The following is a 22479-nucleotide window of genomic DNA, read 5'->3' as shown; positions in this document are numbered from 1 at the left end:
CATCATTGACTATAAAAAGACACAGTAAACTGGACTATTTCACAACAACCCTTATGGTAAGTGGATAGTTACAAAGAAAACATAGATGCAAATCTACTGGTTATAGTAAATAACATGAAAAGTGAATTTTGTGGGGATCATGAAAATGGGTTGCTGCCCAGATTTAATTTTAAATTACAAAACCTTATCTAGACACTTTAAATCAAGAGAATGTACCACAAACCTTTGTGCCTAAATTACATGAAGATGTATTCTGGCATCTACATTTGGCCCAAATCAACCATATTCTAATGCTACTACGGCTCTACTAAAAGCATCAAGAGTTCAAAAGTTGTGCAATCTAAATCCTTTCTTAAAGGTTTTTGAGATTCTCATAAACATTCAAAGCTATCATGAAGATTTCAATGACAAAATATGATTATGTTCTTTATTTCTATAGGAAAATTCTATAGACCAATGGCAAAACTAGTAGTACCACATAAAGAGACTGGTTTGCCTATAGTGTGTCTTGCTTGTCTAATGGAGCTAGACATTTTGAATTCTCTAATCATGTGACACTATCCTAATGTGCTCTATACTTTTAATAAGTACCCACAGTCAAGTCTTAATTACAAACCTAACTTTTCTAGTATTAAAACTTACTCAGTTTTTACCGAATGACAAAAAGATACAGTATTAAAAATACACCCAGTTTATTATTCAAGGTAAAGATTCAACAGAAGAAGCCTATCTTGCAGTTTCCTAGGAGACAAATTTTGTTCTGAAGACCTTCACATTTAAAAAAAATTATCTCCAGACTTGCATGAACAGATGCTCCACAAATACATGATTTTTAAAAGCTACCACTTTCAAAATCACAAAAATGGTAAGAACTACCTCATTAATCATAGGGATATTTTTCTATGCACTATAATACAATAAGACAATGCTTACTTTAGTATATGAAATTAAGATACCATTAAAAGTGATGCTTTTAGGGCTTCCCTGGTGGTGCAGTGGTTGAGAGTCCGCCTGCCGATGCAGGGGACACGGGTTCGTGCCCCGGTCTGGGAAGATCCCACGTGCCGCGGAGCGGCTGGGCCTGTGAGCCATGGCCGCTGAGCCTGCGCGTCCGGAGCCTGTGCTCCGCAACGGGAGAGGCCACAGCAGTGAGAGGCCCGCATACCGCCAAAAAAAAAAAAAAAAAAAAGTGATGCTTTTAAACCAAAAATCTCCAGCTATCACTTGTATTGCTCATGAAGACAGGAATAAGTGCTTGACTCCCTCCTCCAAGCCCAGGGCCTGGCACCTAGCTGGGCACACACTGCACAGCAATTACTTAAATAAATGAATAAATATACATTTCTTTTCAGTGATCTTTGATGCACATGAATAAACTACAGGGTGGAGTTTCAAAACATGATCCTTTTTTTTTGCCTTAAGTCAACCTGAGAGCTCATAAAGAATTTTACAATTATTATAATTATTAATTGTAAGGCTTTTTTAAACAGTGTTCATAGTCTTAAAAACCTTTAAAATCCCTTTGGTGTATACTGCTATGTATTATATTAACAAAGACAACAGAGAAAATAAACAGTTGACTCTTCCCAGATCTAAAGAACTCCTAAAGTATGAAAAACGAATTCCTAGACACTAAATTTAGTAAAATAACCCTAAGATCCCCAGAGAGATTAATGCAGCAAAACTGACCCATCTTATTTCTTAAAAAAGGACATGTTTTTACCCACTAAAGGTACCCCGTGTTTTTCGAAAGTTCGCTTTACACCACTTTGCTTTTATGAAGGATCTACATTAGTACAGACATACCTCTAAGATATTGTAGGTTCGGTTCCAGACCACCATAATAAAGCAAATAATGCAATAAAGCAATTCACATGAATTTCTGATTTCCCAGTACTTAAACTTATTTACACATACTGTATCTATTAAGTGTGCAATAACAGTATGTCTTAAAAAAATGTACCTACCTTAATTAAAAACTAATGCTACTGGAAAATGGCGCTAATAGGCTTGCTTGAAACAGGATTGCCACAAACCTTCAATTTGTGAAAAATGCACTGTCTGTGAAGTGCAACAAAACGAAGTACAATAAAACAAGGTATGCTTGTACCTGTTTTTGCTAACAGAAAGAAATCCAAAGAGAATTTCTGCTTTTGCAAAAAATGGCAGAAAGCATCTGTTTTGCAGCAAAACCGAGATAGAGGCAGTGGACACCCTGAGCAACAAGAGTGGCGCCACCAAGCTCCTTCCCTAGGAACTACACTCAGCATCTCAGCAGCAAGCCATGGTAGTCTGTGAGCACCTGCACTTTGTCTCGATTTATTTTGTGCATCAGTTGGCAAGCTGAGTCCTACTTTAGGATAGTGGGGGAAACCTGTAATTACTTCCAGCCAGCTGAAAACTGGCATGATTCCCAACTGCTCTGCTTTGTAAAAATATACCTGTCAGTATCACCACAGCTTGTTCAAGTGACAGACCTAACAGGTCACTGCTATTAAATCCTGACCTCCCCCAGCTGGTCCCTACATAGTGAGAAGCCAGTTGGACTTAAATGCTATTGGGGGGCTGGGGGTGGGGGAAGCAGTTGCTGATCTCTGAGAACTAACCTGAGGCTCACAGCTAAGCCTCCATGTTATTAAAAACTGATCCGACATTTACAGCTAAACCATTTTGTTCTCCTGTTGGACAATCTCATTAAACACCTGTACCAAATTAAGTCATTCTGAGATCACGATGATGTGAAACAAAAACAAGGTCCTGCACAACCTACAAAATACCAAACATCTCTCTTATGCTAAAAGAGTGATAGCCCTCACTTCTCTGAACCCTTACGTCAATTACCCAAAGTCCAAATCCTGTAATATAATCTTTATAATATCCTCTCTTACTGGGATACCCTGTGGTTCCCTGTGGTCTGTGTTCTTTGCTTAAGACGAGTAATAAATCCAATTTGTTCAACTAAAGGTATGCTCCTGGTGGTCTCTGACTCCAGGCACTTACACTTGTCAATACTAATGGTAGAATAAAACAGACTAAGTGTTCTGGGGTTACAAAATGACTCTAAAACATGCCTTATTAATACACATCTCATCATTCACAGGGAGGTAAGCTTTGGATGATTTTGGCATAAGATTTCTTCCTTTTTGCTTTCAATGTCAAAGCCATGCTAGTATGTGCTGAAGAGTTCAGATAAAACAAAAAGCATTACTGCCCATCATACTGAGAAGGCACAGGAGATGCCTATCTAGCCCAGCTGACCAGGAGAATGAGCAGGAGTTCATCACGTGTCATCTCCACTGGAGGCATGCTCAAGCATCTGGGCTACACCCAGATTCACAAGTATTTTTAAAAAAGGGCTCCAGGGGGGCCTCCCTGGTGGCGCAGTGGTTGAGAGTCCGCCTGCCGATGCAGGGGATACGGGTTCGTGCCCCGGTCTGGGAGGATCCCACATGCCGCGGAGCGGCTGGGCCCGTGAGCCATGGCCGCTGAGCCTGCGCGTCCGGAGCCTGTGCTCCGCAACGGGAGAGGCCACAACAGTGAGAGGCCCGCATACCGCAAAAAGAAAAAAAAAAAAAAAAAAAAAAGGGCTCCAGGAAAATACTCAGCAATAATAAAACCAAAGGTATGTAAGGAAAAGGTGGAAGAAAATAACTCTTTAAAAAAAAAAAGTGCTCACCATAACTACTGGAAAATCTAGATAATAGGTTAGTATGAGAAGAAAATGAAGATTTTCATATGTACTTTTCCACTGAAAGATTTTTTTAGATGTGCAAAAAAATCTCCCACTTTACAGCTGAACGTTACTTTTGTAAGAATTAATCACATCCAGACAGAGGTTAAAAAAACCAAGAATGCCAACTTAAAACAAACAAGTTTCTATAACACAAACAAATCTACTAGGCACTAAAATCAGCATTTTGTCAAAAGTTTTTTTAAAGCTAATCTATTCATAACTATATATTTAACACAAAAGTTAAAAACTAGAAGTCTTAAAGAACCTGAGGATAATAATTTTTTAAAAGCCCCTCTCTGGCCCAAAGAAAAAACAGAAAACATCTTTTAACTTATCAACTATAAAATCCGCTTTAAAAGAAAGAAAGAAAAAAAAAACTATGAAAAAAAAAATCACCCATTCCTTACCTTCCAGATATAACCAGAAGATTTTCATGTCTAAGGCTGGGGACAGGTGTAAATGTATGCCTGTTCCCCTAGTGCCTACTGTGTCCTTCCTGGCCACAGAAGATGTAAGTTTGGAGTCTGAGATCCCAAACATGAAAGTCATTGTCTTCAAAGGCACATCATTTCCTAGGAACCTGCACTGTGTGGACATTTTGGGTGAGAGAAAACATTTTCACCACCACTGCCCTCTAACATGTAGCACACAAAGTGCTGCATATATTACAATCTGATTTCCCTTGTTATACAGGCATTACCATTTACTTTTTATGGATCATGAAAACCTGGTTATTCAACAAGTAGAAGGAGCAATGATTTAAACTCATCTTCTGATGCCATCATGCAGTTGAAAACCATGACTTCAATATAGCAATAAAAAATGTTTAAAAGTTTGTTCAAAGACAATATATATTATAGCATGTAATGTCTGTGTAACTTATAGTAGGAAAAGGAAGTTTGTGGTAAATGAGGTAATAAAAGATTTTAGGGAACAACGGGCTAAATATTCATAAGTTACATTTTACAGTAACCTCCTCCGTAAATCTCTGCTAAATTTATTTTTTTCAAGAAATGCAAATTTATTGCCTGCTGGATTTTAGCACATTTAATTCAAATGTGATTGTAAAATAATGATGAAGGAAACACCACAATATTGACTACTCTCTCTTTACAGTCTAGACCTTAATAACAGTGCCAAGCCTTGTCCTTTACAATTATCATGGTCCTTGGTGAGCCTCCTCCAGGACTGAAACTCTCCTCTACCAAACTGAGTCTTTCAAGCACCTATCATCTCACAGGCTTCAATCTCTAATATCCAATTCCCAAATCAGAACTGTGTCAGCATCTTATTTTCTCATGGTGGAAGGATAGCAGATTTTCCTTTTTTTAAAAAAAGGTACAAAAGCAATTATATCCCTAAAAAAAAAAAAAAGGTACAAAATATAAAAGAAAAAACTACATTTAAAACACTTAATTCAAAAAGTTAAAGTATTTTATAGTAACATTTAATGATTTTTCTGCTAGAATTTAATAAACCAAACAAAATGCCTGGTGTACTCTTGAATCTTTGTTTTAATAAAGATTTTATTTTTACCCAGAAGACCCTTGGTGATTTACATTTGCATGGCACATTAAAACATTCAATCTGTAAAACTAAAAATGTCCTCAAAAATTAGACTAAGCCACTTGAAAAAGATGTAAATGGAAGTTTCCATAAATCTCTGAAAACTAAATTAAATGATCTGATTTGACCATTACAAAAAATATGTAAAATATTAAAAACACCAAACTTCTGAAGTATTTCAAAACATTGAGGGCCTACAGAAAGAACATTAGAAGCGGGCGGTGTACTGTATGACCTCAAGAAAGAAGCAGAATTTATGTTCAGAAATCATCAAACTTACAATGAATGCTCTTTAACTTCTAATACCTCCTGTAATATCATCCTGTTTGCTCTTGGAATCACTTTATCAGTCAGGCCCCTATCTGCTACATCCTATGTAAGGATCTAGACCCCACCCTGTAACCAACTCCACCAAAGACTTCTGGGATAGAATAGGCTACACGCCCAGCCAGTCGGCTGTCAGCTGGCAAGTTGGATGGGATGGGGAGAGAGGATGATCAGGAGGCTGAAACAGTTGATACTAGATTTCTATATTTAAGCCCTGTCTATTGTGACAAAAAATATGTGGAATACACTTTCCCCAAAACTTCTAACTTACTGCGTATCACATTCCTCATCAAAGATGACAAACAGAAATGACATTGTACCAGAGCTATCGCTAGCTCTCCCAACTTTATTATATTGCTAAATGGCGTCTGAAGTTTAAAACTGGGATCAAATTCAGTCAATAGGAAAAAAACCCTGTTCTTTCCTCAGAGAAAAACAAGTGCTGTCCCAAGGAATCAATCGAGACACCGATTACCCCCATCTGCTGCAGTGTGATAAGCTGTGGAGACTGCTGGATCTCAGTTACTCAGCACTACGTTCCCCAGAGTACCAGGCCAACTTACAAAACATCTGAAGAAATGAAAGAACTAGGGAAATGCCGAAAATGCTGCTTAAGGGACAAGGTCATGCCTTGTAAATGTATCAGCCAAAGAATCAAGCTCAGCGTCTTGACCAGTAGGTAATCATTAAATATTCAATTCATCTAACAATTAAAATAGAATCTTTAAATGTTTCCAAATGAGACCTTAAGATCTAAACTTCCCTTTACTCTTTGCCCAATTCTAAGCGCTGAATTTTTTACACCTGAAAACATTAGAAAATCATGACAACTGTTTAAACAAGTGCTCGTATTTATGGACTACCTGTAAATAAAAACTTGTACTACTGTAAAAACTAATGACAATGGCTGAAAAATATTTAAATGAGAAAAGCAGAATACACTTCTGAAATAACCATTTTAATCCTTAAATAGGCAGAGACAGGGAAACAGGTTCTGAAATTAGCTTTGGAAATGACATAATAGCTGGCATCCACTGAACACTCTTTATGGCACTAGTTAAGTGCTTCTTATGAATTAACCCATTTACTTCTTGCAACTTAGTAGGCTGGTACTATTATTAATCCCCATTATACACATGAGGACACAACCCCAGTAATGTGACTTACATGGCTGCTAACAGCTAAAACTGTGAATCACATTCAGATTGTGATTGTAGTAATACACAATACTATCTTTTTATACACTAACTTCTGTTATGTAGCAGGAAACTAGTAAAAGAAGCTAATCAGAAAAAATAGTACAACAGTATTTTCAAAAGAGTACAGAAGCAAATCAAGGAAAGGAAATTAAGAAAGCTCCACACAAGGGAAAGTGAGATGATAGAAACCACAAAATGACAAAATAAAGAACAGTAGAAAAAAAGGAAAAATAATTTAATGAAAATATCTTTGAAAGTCTAAACTACCTAATAGAAGGCTTAGGTGGAAAAGAGGCAGGAAGGAATCTTTAGAGTGCTGAAAACACTCTGTATCTTGATCTAACAGGTGGTTAGATGAGTGTGTAAATATGTAAAAATACATCATACTGTACACCTAGGATTTGTGTACTTTACTGTATATGTATATGTATAATATGATCTAAAAGTATAAATATTTTAAAATATTTTCTATAAGATGAGGTGGCTTTGAGGCTCCATTTACTTCAAGCAACAGGATTAAATGATCTAATGTCTCACCAAAAATATTTTTAGAACAGAAGGTGGCAGTATCTCCTCATGGGATAATATCCCATCCACTTAACCCTTTGTAATAAATGTATCCACATGCTTGACTTTCAGGCTTTTGGGTCTGCCTTAAAACATGAAACTACAGGGCTTCCCTGGTGGCGCAGTGGTTGAGAGTCCGCCTGCCGATGCAGGGGACGCGGGTTCGTGCCCCGGTCCCCGGTCCGAGAGGATCCCACATGCCGCCGCGCGGCTGGGCCCGTGAGCCATGGCCACTGAGCCTGCGCGTCCGGAGCCTGTGCTCCGCAACGGGGGAGGCCACAACAGTGAGAGGCCTGCGTACAGCATAAAAAATAAAACAAAACAAAACATGAAACTACAGTTAACAGACAACCTAATCCAGGTTAATTATTATCAAATAGAACCATCCTTCTGAAAAAGGAGTGCGTTCTATAATCTCCGTAACAGTTGGCAAAGCTAAACATGGCACAACTTCAGCAAAGGAAAGCCTAACAGCTCACAGAATAGCCCATTCTCTTTTCAACAAAAAAGTTCCATAATTAAATCCAAATATCATGTCCTATTTTCTCCCCAACCCCTTTATTCTAGACATATATACAATAAATCCAATCCTACTTCCATACAAAAGCCTTTAAATATTTGAAAATGACAAAACTTGTCTTCAATCTCTCTTATCCAAGTTGAATACTAAACTTCCCTTTACTCTTCCTCATGATTTCCAGATGCTTCTCCATTATAATCATCTCCCGTCAATAATTAAGCCCCATCGTTCTGAACATCACTTTTACAAATAGGGGAAGGCATGACACCTCAAGAATTCACACTTAGCATCTAAAACCCATGATCGTTTTCATATGAACTCTCATCAACCAGTCTAATAAACTCCAGAATTGAGGTTGAAAACCTAAATACAGAACTTTACATTCATCTCTATTTAAAATTTAACATAATATTTTTCTATTAAGTTTAATATCACACTATCTTCTTGAATCCTGATGAGATTCAAGAGGTTCTCTCTAGATGAGAATTTCTGCTTGTAATTTTGAATGACCTGTAAATTTGCAAAGCAAGCTATCTTTAATAACAAATGTTAAACAGGACAGAGGCCAAGTAAAGGATCTTGCAGCACTCTCTGCAGACTTGCCTCACAGATAACAAACCACCAATGAAACTGTTTTGGAAATGACCAATCATGCAGCTATAAAGCCATGATCCTCTACCATAACTCACAGATGAATTCAAAAGACTGACTACGGTTTGACTACAATCTCCTTCAGCTCCTCCGGTAATTCTAGAAAAATAGGGTTGTTTTAGCATGACCTCTTCCAAACCACCGGTTTTCAATGGAAGCAGTAATGTCCCTTAATGAGCATTTTGTAAACTTTTCTTCTCAGAGCCTGTATGCATGTGCACTGGTGCCTTTTAAAAAAAGTTTAATGTGTAGCAGTTATTATCAATGAAGTTCATTTCAGAAGAGTAAGAGTTAAAACTATTTATTAGACAAAGCAATTAATAGGCTTTACAGGACCAAAACCAGCTACTCTAACCTTTGATGACTCCTGGTTATCAAAAATTACTTTTGTTTAATAATATATAAAAAGTTTCCGCTGCAGATAAAATATTGAGCTCCCAGGTATGAAGTTTCTTGGACTCACCTTTGTACTTTGGTTCTGCACTCATGTTGATTTCCCTCAGTATTTCCTAATTGTTTTAATGTGGTAGAATACTTATGGTTTCCACCTTTGACAAAACAAACCTGGAAACTGAGTGAGGATTCCCACAAGCTGTCCAAGGGATATGCCAGGTGCAGAAAATGCTGAAGGTTTAACTCTTGAACAGATAATTTAAAAAGGAGAAAAAAATACATAGCCTGAAAACAGCAACAACTTGGCCACTTTTAAAGCCACATATCCTAAACTGGATCTCTACATGATGTCTGCACTTTTGCCCACTCAGAAGTATAGACAAAGGGGCATGCACTAGTCGGGGGAGGGCTCTAATAAAGCAGCACACTGGGCTATGGAGAAGCTCTACCTACCCCTGCTCAAAGGCACCTTGTGGTGGCTGGCCTTCCCTGGGGTTCCCTAGAACCAGTGCAATACTTAAAAACAACAAGTTAAAGCAGATACAGTTCACAGGGCTAATGCAAGTAACATGGTATTCTAAAATCATGCTAAGAAGGTAAACTTCTCTCAAAGAGAACTATATTAGATTATATTCAGTGGAAAAAAACATAAAGAGGCCTCAGCAGATTGATTTTGAGACATAGTAGTGTGTTCTGGACAAATTAAGACTATTTTATGACACAATTTGTAAAAAAGAATAAATGACCAAGAAAATACCATTTCTTCCTTGAAATTCTTCTTCTAGTCTCTTTATAACTAAAGAGATCACAGCATGGTAGGTGCTTCTTAGAAATTCCTGAGATATGATTTAAATCAAATTTTAAGATGGTTTTCAGATATATAATAAAAAAGTGAGTAAAGGGAAAAAAATGACTATGAAAAAAACAATATTTGTTTTGGTACTTAATGTCCCTAATTGGCAAATAACTTATTTGTGGTGATACCATATTTTAATCATATACTTTTATTAAAGGATCTACCCAGTAGAAATGAAGAAGCCAAAACGGTATTATACATTTATCTACTTTTATCAGCTCTTTCAAAAGCTCTGAAATTTAACTTTAAAAACTATCAAAAACTTGATTAGCAGAGGAGCTCTATAAGAGGGTAACTAATTCCTCAGCAAATAGAAATTTAAGCCTCACTGAAGGCAGACTGAAGCAGACAATTACAGAATATTTACTAAATGCAAAGATGAAAACTGACTGATTACGAGTCATAGTAATTTGTTGCTGTCAAAAAACTGAAATCTTGGGGCTTCCCTGGTGGCACAGTGGTTGAGAATCCGCCTGCCGATGCAGGGGACACGGGTTCATGCCCTGGTCCAGGAAGATCCCACATGCCGCGGAGCGGCTGGGCCCGTGAGCCATGGCCGCTGAGCCTGCGCATCCGGAGCTCGTGCTCCGCAACAGGAGAGGCCACAACAGTGAGAGGCCCGCGTACCGCAAAAAAAAAAAAAACAAAACCTGGAATCTTTATACACAAAAGAATGTCTGGAAATAACTCTTGACTCTTAATTATAACAGTGAATAAGACAGTAACAGTGTGTAGCACTGGCATCCCAAGAAAGCTAAGATCTATTTTCAAGAAGTTTTTGCCACATTTGTGCAATATCTTAAGTGTAGAGTTAGAAAGGACAAAGCCCAGCATAAAAATCTAAAACAATTCCTGCAAAACTGTGAAGGGACTATATAAAATGAGTATTTCAGGACACTACTACACTAATTTCTTCAAATAATTTGCTTTAGAAGTAAATGTTAAGTCTTCTTCCCTCTCATGATATACCTAGATAGTTATTTATCAATACATAGGAGAACCTACCATGATCCAGTCTGTTCAGGAGAGCAGAGGGAAAAGAGCCTTAAATAAACGCTTCCTCAAAATAAGGAATCACAGATAAGAGAAAACAGGTGTCAATCAATATATATATATGGGCCCACATGATTGTTTGGATGATGTGCCTGAAGTACTTTTAATATTAAAACATGCTATGTTAGTGGAAGGAGTTATTCTGCTATAGGCTATTTATTTTAAAGGAAGCTGGGTGTTTGTTTTTTGTCTTGGAGAGAACAGAAAGGATTTTGTGGAATGTTCTGTACAAATACATTAGGTCCATTAATCATAAACTTCATGGTTTGGCAATTTTACTTTAAATAAGTAAAATTATTTCCCATGAAAAGCATCAGAGGGGACTTCCCTGGTGGTCCAATGGCCCGCACTTCCACTGCAGGGGGCATGGATTCGATCCCTGGTAGGGGAACTAAGATTCCACATGCCGCAGAGCACGGCCAAAAAAAGAAAAAGAAAAAAAAAAAATCAGAGATTTTTTTGAACACTCAGACTTTGTAAACATATCTTTACACAGTTCAAAAACACACTTTTTGAACCGAAAGATCTTTGCAGAGGAGTTTATCTCATTAAGAACCACAGCCGGGCCTCCCTGGTGGCTCAAGTGGTTGAGAGTCCGCCTGCCGATGCAGGGGATACGGGTTCGTGCCCCGGTCTGGGAGGATCCCGTATGCCGCGGAGCGGCTGGGCCCGTGAGCCATGGCCGCTGAGCCTGCACGTCCGGAGCCTGCACGTCCGGAGCCTGTGCTCCACAACGGGGGAGGCCACAGCAGTGAGAGGCCCGCATACCGCAAAAAAAATAAAAATAAAAAAAAAAAGAACCACAGCCAAATACAATCAGGCATGGATACGCAAGACTTAGTAAAAATGCTAACAGTATTCTTTTTCATAAGCTGTGTGTACTCGGGTTCATTTCCTCTCCATGAGTGCTATATTTTAAAACTGAAAACAGATCTTACCTCCTGAGTAAGTCTCAGTACAACTCCTTATGTCCATGTTCTATTTATATAACCTAGCTTATAACTCACCTGCAGTTTGAACTATTCATTGTGGTTTTTTGTTGTTGTTGTTAAATATACATTGAAAACCTATAGCCTATATGGACAGCTTTAAAGAAGAATGGTAAAATAAACTTGAGTACCTAAATTCTCTCTACCCACACTTCTCTCCTTTCCCCCCAAAAAACTCTACAATTCTGTCATCACAGCTCAGGAAGACATTATTACATCCATGCTGATGATATTTTTAAAACATAAAAGAGGCAGTTTAACATAATGAATAAGAGCATGAACTCTGGAGTGAAATAACATGGGTTCAAATCTGAGCCTCATCTCTTACAAGTTATATTACCTTGGGGAGGTTTACTTAACTTTCTTGTACCTTGGTTACTGATTCGTAAAATGTGGAATAAACAGTATTTATCTCATAGGGTTACTGGTAAGATTAAATGAAGTACTGGTTACTGGTAAGATTAAATGAAGTATTTAAAATATGCCTGACACATAGTAAGTGTAATGTGTCAGCTACTGTTGTTAAAGTCAAGAAGGTAAAACAAAATTAAAGCATGCTAAAGCTGATAAACTGGATTCTTTTTAAGTTATATATAATATACGTTATATATCATAATATATAATTATGCTTCTCATTAAAATTTACTCTGTATTCTTACTGATTCTACATTTTCAATCTTTCACATTTTCATTTTAGTCACAAGTGATCTGCTTCTAACTTTACACTGATAAAACTACACTTTTTTTTTAAAACTATACTTCTAATACTCTCATGACTCTTCTCCCCTAATATCCAACAATATTGTTTGTGACAATATCTTACCTTTCCTACTAAACTTTAAGCAGCAGGAGGGTAGGAGGTCATCATACCTTATTTTCTTTTAAATTTCTTCTATCTATGATAGCATGCATATAATATATGCTAATTAAATAAATGGATTTTAATGCCTCTATTTCTCTTGGAGTCAAGTGCATAAACACCTAGAGGCTCATTTAGACTCATGTATTCCTGGTGCTTAAATGTTATTTTAATCCCAGTCCATAATTTGAGTGCTGCAATTCATACTAGAAAAGGATAAATGTGTATAAATTATGCTGATTTGCATATGCTTTGGAAATGGGTGGACATATACATGGTACTTCTCAATGTTGCAGTATATTCAATTTCACAAGTGTTTCCTTTTCCCATCTATGGACCAAACATTACAACTTCAAAGTAGCAAATCTGGCAATAGATCGATGCTCATTTTTTGTTAAAAAAACTGATGATTTTCTCTTGTGTAACTTCTTCTTTTTCCAAGAAGCATAAGAACAATCTCAGTAAGGACACTAAAAAGCAACTGTAAATTCTGCACTCACAGGGATCCTGTAAGCTTATAGCTGAAAGACTGCATTAAGAAGACATGAGAGCTGTCTTCAAATACTTAAAGGGCTGCTATGTAGAAGAGTACAGACCTGATTTTTTGTGTTCCAGAAGGGAGGACAAGTTATAAGAAAGTGGGTTTCTGATATAAAGAAAGAACTTTCTGAAAATTAGAGCTACCTAAAATTGAAAAAGAGATTCATGTGTGGTAGTGAATACTGTATCACTAATAATGTTTTGTGAGTAGAAAACTGGTTTTGGGGAATGATGTAGAAAAGTATTAGATAAAGAGTTGGACTACGTGATCACAAACATCCTCCTCAATCAAAATGTTCTTGGATTTTCTTAACTTAATCCCAAGTGATGGTCTGATGCACAACACTAACATGCCTTCGGAATATGCCTACCTGCCTGGCACCACACAGCCTATGTAGGCCACATGAACATCACCCCCTTTCTATAGGGCAACTGACATTTTAGAGGCCACCCTATCTGCTTAACTCTGTGATCCACCTTTCTCTCTACGAACAGAACTAAATTAAGTTCACTTCAAATTTTATTTGAAGAATTTCACATCAATCCTTGAGACAAGTGGAGTTCCATCATCCCCTGATCCCCAAGCCACCAAGTGAAGAATAGAAAAACTATAACAACATTGGTTTCACTATTTTATAATCATCTCTAAAGTTCAGAAAATTTAGAAAAATGAGGAATGACAGAAAATGGATAATTGGAAAAACCTGTCTACTACACCAGATCCACTATCAGAACTACTACTTGGGTGGTATAATTAACTTGGCTTATATATTTATACTTCTCATATACTCATTGAGGTACAAAGAAAAAAATCATGACCATAAAACAAGTAGAATACTGTTTAAAGGAAGTAAAAAACATGAATAAGCTAGACTACAAATCCTAAAAGTACATGCAAGTTCATTATACTCTTGTGCATGTTTGAAATTTTCATAGTGAAAACTTAAAAAGAACACCCACATAAAAAATAAAATTCAACTCTCAGTATAGACATGATATTGGTGTATTTTTTAAGCTATAAGAACAACAGGTAATGATTCAGCATCCACATTATCCAAATCTACCTGGACTCAAATCTGAAAATATTTAACTGCTAACTAATAACTCATGTACACTAAATTTCAGAAGAAAAGTTCTTAAGCACTATTTAGAAACAGTTTCATTACCAAAACTGAATAACACTTCATTGGAACCTGGGATTGAAAATGCTATCTTATAGCAGCTTTTCTTCTTCTTCTTTATTTAATCCAAGATGCAGAGGGGTTTTGTATCAGACTTTACAGTTATTATAGTCCTAGGTCACTGTAAAATTAATGGTTTTGATCCTTTAGAATTACTTTCAATAAATAAAATTATTTGGTTTCCTCTATATTTCTTAGGATTTTCAAAGCCTGGAAAAAGTTGTTTCCCTTATCACTGTTTAGCAGCTAAGACTTCTACTAATAGTGAGGAAAGATGCAACATTAGTGTAGCATTAGGCTAGTTGTCAAGTGACAGGATGCTAGTGCCGGCTCTGAACTTCTTTTACCTTGAACATGTCACTTAAGCCTTCTGGGTCATGATGCTCATCCATACAATAACTCAGATAAGATGATTTCAAAGGCTCCACCTAGTTCTGAAGCTGTACAATATTGACCTCATTGTCAGGACACCCCTTCACTATGACAGGTGAAGGTACTATATCCTTATGCTAGCTATCACAATACATTACTGTGGATAAAACCCACACAAAATGTGCAAAGCCAGGAATGTTTAAAAATTGTGATTTAAAAAAAAATACTGGCTTGAAATATGGGTTAAATATCAAGAATACTTAGCTTCTTGTCTAGAAAGCATCGACACTATATGCTGTAAATAAAGCTCTGAAAAAGGTATAAAAAACTTATAAGTCAACCAAGATAACTCTGCCGACTCTTGAACAAAAAGGGCAATCTCTGAATAGTAACTGCTTGACACCCAATATCTGTGGCACCCATTCTCCCACCCTGCATTTATGTGTCAGAGAAAGATGTTACTTTTATGGTATATTGGAATGAAGAGTATGCAACAGAATGTACGCCTTGTTAAATCAGTACAGGTTCAAATTAAGCACCTGAGAAAACTACCTTCCCAATTAATAATAAGCTAATGAGATTTAGTTAAAAGTGTAAATGTTTCTTGTTTCAATGTTTGTATTGAATATATAAAACACACAGTTAATTTCCTTAACTTACTTTAACAGCACTGAATTCACATAAATGGTGTTGATGTACTGTATTTCAACAGCCCCACCTTAGGAAGTCTAAAACTAAGTTAATCCAAGTGAAAATACGGATTTCTTTTCTAGGATAGAGAAATTTATAGATGTTAGTTTATAATTATGAAATCAATAAAAGTACATAAAAATCCCTCCAAAGCTTAGTAACGAGTGGGCCACGTAGTACTGAAAAACCACCTCCTTTCAGAAATACCAATACTGAGAAGGGTAGCTAGTGAGACCTTGGTTAATGCATATTGTAAAAGGCCTGCCAGGAGAATGCGAGCTATATAAATAAAATTATTGTGTCAGTATGTTGGTGAAAGCTATCCTGGGTACAAGGCAGGAAAAGGAGTATAGCCCTAATGGATGCATACAGATAAGTAAGTAATTGGGAGGAGAGGGGAGGAGAAGGGGAACATGTGTATTTAATTTATAGCTCAAAGAATTCAAAGATAATATTAGTAGTAAAAATCTACAAAAATGATTGTGAACCACAGAGTTGTTTTCTTTAAAGAGACTGACTGAGAGGGTGTGTATGTAAAACAACTGAATGAAGATGTAAGCTGGTATTGTGGTATTGTGATGATTTAAACCACAAATGCCTTCCCTATTTAAATATTCCAATCAGTACTGTTAGTACACGTACCTCGGAGAATTCTTTCCTCATGGCAACGAAGAAAGTCCCAGATTCTAACAGTGCCGTCATCAGAGCATGTAGCAAATTTATTATCCGTGGGTGAGAAACTGTTACATGAAGACACACAGCAGGGGAAAGAAGTCAGCATTTAACAGATTATCTGTGCTTCTCAGACAGGGAAAAATAAAAACACTGTGCTGCGTTATAAACAGAAGAGGGAAGTATCCACAGTGAAGAAGCCCTTAAGGAGAATGTTGTCAGCTAACAAATGTATCTCATCAAAAGAAGAATTCAACAGAGTAGCTGCTTCTTAGTTTTCAATCATCAATATTCAGAGAACTTTATGAGTGTATTCTTAGTACTAATGTTACCCACACTCCCCAGTATAGTATTTCCTATGGTACCAACAGAAAACATGGAGCTGATTTAAATGTAGAAACTAAACAAATTCTATCTTTGCAATATTCCTGTAAAGTCTTTTAAATCACGTAGGAATACTGCTCAAAAAATTAGCATCAGCTTCTGCTTCAAACTTCATAAAAGTTTCAGACAGGCTGTTTAAAGACTGGTTGCTACACATCCCTACCTAGGATGTTTCTGATTTATGTAAAAGGTCTGTGGAAAACGTTCACACCTTCTTCCAGGCAAGCTATCCCATGAACGTTGCACTTTTTGAAGAAAACCAACATGGGGACCTTCTGACTGTTTAAAGCCAAAGAATACGCTTGCAAAGGAGGACTCCATTTTTTTCCTCCCTGTAAAAGACCATCAAGTTTCTCATCTAAGAACTCCCCTGAACTTCTGAACCCTTTGCCTAAGAAAGGACCAACTGCGAAAACTCAATGTATGGTCAGGACAATAAGGCAAAGTCTTTGCAGAAGCGTGTTTATCCAATAACTTTTGTTAAGATTCTGAGAGTAGAAACAAGTGACTGCAGTGGATGATGTTTCTATAAAGATGTCAACCTCCTCCCACACGTGGGTGGCACAACCGTGAAGAATGCTGCTTAGCTTTATTCTGAGGCTCCAGCAATTCTTCAGGCTTGTTTTTGAAGCTTTTTTTTTTCCATTTCTACTATACATATCTCACGGATATGTAAAAATATACAACTCACTGAAAATATTGTAAACTCCCACGTATGATACATTTGCATTACTGATGTTATCAACAGTGAATCAGAAGGAAAGTCTTCTTGACATTGGTCTGCTTACAGTTTCAAAGCTTGAAAGAACCCACTCATTAATCCATTAATGTTTGCCACATCCAGAGTTACTTGTGAGAGTTTTTAGTCCTACTGTACTTTCCTTTTGAAGTCGTGGCATAACCAAGCCAACCAGGGTCTTCACTTAAGCCTTTTTTAACTTGTATTTTGTGTGAACTCTGAAGGTGTTTTCTGTAGGCTTTAGATTTTATTCAGTTGTATAATTAAAGACTGAATTCTTTATTTGGAATGAAATATTCTTGTCTTACATAGTAGGTAATAAAAATGAATAACGTATACACATTATTAACCATAAACGAAAAGAGAAAACCAGTGCAAAATGCGGCAGACAATACATCTCTAACATATTGCAAAGGCTGATACCGGGACAACACTACTTCAGAAAAGTGCCAGCAAAATGGTGAATGTGTGAAAACAAAGAAAAATATTGTGCTTATAGGGTGCAGAAAGTTTCCCAGAATCTGACAGAGCCCATGCATCTCTGCACCCAGAATACACTTAGAGAATAATTTAACCATGACAATAGGGACTACAGAAAATGGTATATTGTGTATAAACCTGGCCTCTCTAATCGCCTCCTTATGTGCCTGGAACATCTTGACGTTGTTCATGTTCGACTGCCAATATTTCACATAGCCTCCGTGGTCCGCTGTCAACATCCACATGTCATTATGTGACCAAGTCATGGCTCTCACTGGGCTATCGTGAGCCTGTGAAAACACAAAACATTTGTAAACATTATATAAAAGAATATATGACGGAAGCCTTTACAGGACCATATATTAACTCATAACAATCATCTGTCCAACTGTAAGTTTAAAATGCCAAGAAAGTAACTACATATCAAGTTCTTTAACAGTAATATGGGACGATGCTACCATCTGATGATTACTGTTACCTGTAATATTGTTTCAAAATTGAAAGTGAGTCCATTCCACAAGGTGAACTCTCCACTAGAGGCTCCAGTGACTAACCGTCTTCCTTCTGGAGTCCACTGCGGGGAAAAAAAAGACATTATACAAGGTCACGAATCCTCAACCTTAATTTTTAAAACACTTAGAAAGTCTTTATTTATAACATATCCAATAACTGACATTAAGTGGACAATACTGACTTTCACTTAAGACTATAGCTCAGATTTGTAAGTACTTTGTCAGAAAAGAACTTGTACTGACACAGTGCAAGGAAAGCTCTAGCACTTTAGCTCATTAATTAAAAATAATAAGTGCATTTTATTTATTTATTTATTTTTTGGCGGTACGCAGGCCTCTCACTGTTGTGGCCTCTCCCGTTGCGGAGCACAGGCTCCAGATGCGCAGGCTCAGCGGCCATGGCTCACAGGCCTAGCCGCTCTGCAGCATGTGGGATCCTCCTGGACCGGGGCACGAACCCGTGTCCCCTACATCAGCAGGCAGACTCTCAACCACTGCGCCACCAAGGAAGCCCCAATAAGTGCATTTTAAATACCTGTTAAGTTACACACACCTAGGCACTCTAAAGAGCATTTCAAAACAAAATATGCAAAGACCTAATTTTTCTAGAATACATGGCAGACCAACATAAATAAGATGGTCAGCCACCAGAAAAATTCAAAGACTAAATGTATAAACGATTTGGTTTATTACAGCTGCTAGTGAACCAATTCAGGCAAAAAAGTTACCAGTGTCTTATGAAAAAACAGTATTATATACCAATTTAAGGACATCAAGGCTATCAAACTTTTCCTGGAAACTAAACGTACAATATATACTATATACATGTATACATATTTTTTTAAGTTCTTCGTTCACAGTATCAGGCAGTGACAGGTCTTATGCTAATCTAGTCTCCAAAAAAAATGTAATACAACAGAGGCAGGACTAACAGTACCCCAATATTTCAATGTCACAATTTGCACACTGAAGGGAATCTGTGATATATGCTTATCAACTCAAAATGCAACATATTTTTTCTTACTTTTATTTTCAAGTTTCTATAGATTACATGTTCATTTTCCTTAGGTGTAAATACATGAAATATCAATACAACAATCCTATTAGTAAAAAGTGTGACACAGAGTTGAAAACTACAAGTGTGTTTATAGGATGAGATACATGATATGAAGTCTGTTTGGTAAATTTCACAGATACATGCGACAAGCCAGCCTTTTACTGTTTACCTGCAGATCACAATTTTGATTATTATTAATAAAATCCTCCTACTTTCCTAGTTTCTGTTATCTGTTATGGATCCCAACCCAGTAAATACTACAAGCAATCAAACTGTAGACTCAGGACCCACAGTCTTTATGTCTTTAATACCTTGTAATTTGGACTTGCCTCTACTATGTGCAAATTTCTTAAGACCTTATAGCTTGATTCCCAAATGAGAAATTTACCCATCTAACAAGATACAGGACACAGAATGCTCAGATTTTATTCATTCCAAAAAGGTGTTGTGTTATGCTAACAAGATATTAAAACTAGCTGCCATCATACTCCTTTTGCCAAATTCCCCGGCAAACAAAATTACACTACATACTGGTTGGCTCTCCTAATACAAAAGCCATTCAAATAATGTTTCTTTACTAATGGTTTCTACTGTAATAGGCCTCTGAAGCAAACAGGAGGCCTAAGACTGACTACCGCATTTGTATGGAGCTCAAGCGGAGTCTCCTCCAGCAACTCTCAGTCCTCCTGGCTTGTCTATCACAACTCTCTAATAAGAAGACCTGCTTATTTTGCTCATTTGCCACAATGTTTGCCATGACTGTCTTTTCTCTGTCCCATTATTTTTTTCAATTCTTATTTGCTCCACTTTGACTATTAACTTTCCTACATTTCTGGACTTGATATACTGCTAACCAGCAAGTGCATTCTTGCTAGCAAACCACAAAAAAATGATTATACCATTATCTATGGAAATAGTAACAGGATGCCTGGGAGACAGAGATGGGAAGACTTTTTTATTGCAAACCCCTTCAAATTTTACTAATTTGAACCATGTTATTAATATATATTTTTAAATTCTATTTTCAAAATGTTAGTGAGGAGTACCTACAGTGTACCTTCACGGAGCTGACAATTATGGTCTACCATTGGTCTTCAGCTCTTCTTAGGTGTTTTCCTTCCTAGTAACCCTAAGAGTTTTCATTCACCTTGAGATGCTGCTCTCTAAACAGTAACAAAACATTCCTATTCAAGAGCAAGTCAGACACCTGCTGTAACACATATATCCATGGCCAGCTCAGAGAGGATTCTATGGGAATTGCAACAGGAAGCAATCCAAAAGTACTACCTTACTAAATGTGGATACAGTACATAAATGATTGGATATTTCAAAATAAAAATACAAGCAATACGCTGATTTTTATCCCAGATATACATTTAAAATAATGTTTCATTTTCTTTGCAAATATATTTGCAGGCTAACTCAGAGTTAATTTTTCCAAAAAAATATCAAACAGAATACTTACCCTAACAACAAATACTGGACACTTTACTTTATTCGTTGATGTTCGAACAAACTTTGTTGTTACTGCATTCATAGGATTATTCAACATTCCAATAGGTGGAACCAGCTACAAAAAAAGAAAATTGGGTTTAAAGATCACAAACGGCATAAACCAGGGACATGACAAGGTAATTACTTCAACATTTAAAGACAAATTCAGGACCATATAGGACTTTCAAAACACTATTATAATAGATTACAATTAGTCTATAGTAATTAAATGAAGAAAACGGAGATACAGGAAAGTTAAATGCCCATAATTACTAAATAAACAATAAAAGCAAGTGCCAGGTTTCCCCCAATTACTTCTCAAAGTCAACACAATTAAACACATTCATAACAAGCCAAGTTTAAAATTAACTTTCTTGTTACAGAGACTCTGAGGCAGTGCAATCTTTTGCTGGACACTGCTTTAAACCCCAAATCAAAAGTTCATCTGTCATCAGATTAAAAGGAAAATTTAAATTGAGATTAAAAAAAAAATAACCCGGGCTTCCCTGGTGGCACAGTGGTTAAGAATCTGCCTGCCAGTACAGGAGACATGGGTTTGAGCCCTGGTCCGGGAAGATGCCAAATGCCACGGAGCAGCTAGGCCCGTGAGCCATGGCCGCTGAGCCTGCGTGTCCAGAAACTGTGCTCCACAACGGGAGAGGCCACAACAGTGAGAGGCCTGCATACCGCAAAAAAAAAAAAATAATAATAATAATAAAATAGGGTTTCCCTGGTGGCGCAGTGGTTGAGAGTCCGCCTGCCGATGCAGGGGACACGGGTTCGTGCCCCGGTCTGGGAAGATCCCACATGCCACGGAGCGGCTGGACCCGTGAGCCATGGCCGCGGAGCCTGTGCTCCACAACGGGAGAGGCCATGACAGTGAGAGGCCCGTGTACCGGGGAGGGAGGGAGGGAGGGAGGGAGGAAGGAAGGAAGGTAGGAAAGAAAGGAAGAAAGGAAGAAAGGAAGAAAGAAAGAAAGAAAGAAAGAAAGAAAGAAAGAAAGAAAGAAAGAAAGAAATATATATATATATATATATATATATATATATAAAATAACCCATGGTTTACACAGATATGTTATACTATCCCTTTAGGAATGTTTTATTTTAATTACAAAAATGTCATAAGAAAAGTCCATGTTTGAATTAGAGATCCCATAGTTCAAATGTCCAAGCAAAGAGGTTTCTATTAAGCTAGCATGACATATCTTATACTTACATCATTATAATAACCTGCATCAGGCTGAATTGCCCGCATATCTCTCTGGTCTCTTTGCCATATTCTATTCTGTTAAAAATAAATAAATTAATCAATCAATCAATATATTGTCTAATTATACTCCATTTGAAACATAAGTAAGTATTTACAAAATGCAAGCTGTCGTTAAATGTGGAAAAAAGAAGACTAAAACTTTTCCATTATGTTCTAAAACATAGATAATAGTGTGTATCTTAAGAGATTTCCCCTCTTAACACACTGACATTGCTGAGAATTTCCCTCCTTTCTTTACTCATATTATGCCCAACCAGTCATCCAAGATGCTGCTGACCCCAACACATTCTCACTGACCATACCTTAGAGTAAACGGAAAAAGGACAAGGGGTAGACAGACGTTCCCAATTCCTTCAAAATCCTCAGCACAAA

General features: G+C 37.1%; 1 protein-coding gene across 4 annotated transcripts in view; it reads right to left on the bottom strand.

Annotated features, from left to right (window-relative positions):
• WDR33 (WD repeat domain 33) overlaps positions 1-22479 on the bottom strand; it is a 105966-nt gene that overhangs the window by 39076 nt on the left and 44411 nt on the right. For all 4 annotated transcript variants that reach the window (XM_060106590.1, XM_060106593.1, XM_060106591.1 and 1 more), the window contains exons 3-7: positions 22054-22122; positions 20806-20910; positions 18250-18345; positions 17910-18061; positions 16139-16236 (exon numbers count right to left, since the gene is read on the bottom strand). In XM_060106590.1, the coding sequence (XP_059962573.1) occupies positions 16139-16236; positions 17910-18061; positions 18250-18345; positions 20806-20910; positions 22054-22122 (520 nt within the window). The remainder of the gene's footprint in view (positions 1-16138; positions 16237-17909; positions 18062-18249; positions 18346-20805; positions 20911-22053; positions 22123-22479) is intronic.

The sequence above is a fragment of the Mesoplodon densirostris genome, chromosome 8 (genome assembly GCF_025265405.1).
Source record: "Mesoplodon densirostris isolate mMesDen1 chromosome 8, mMesDen1 primary haplotype, whole genome shotgun sequence".
Classification (NCBI taxonomy): Eukaryota; Metazoa; Chordata; class Mammalia; order Artiodactyla; family Ziphiidae; genus Mesoplodon; species Mesoplodon densirostris.
The sequence above is the reverse complement of the archived record's forward strand: the minus strand, read 5'-3'. Positions and strand labels throughout refer to the sequence as shown.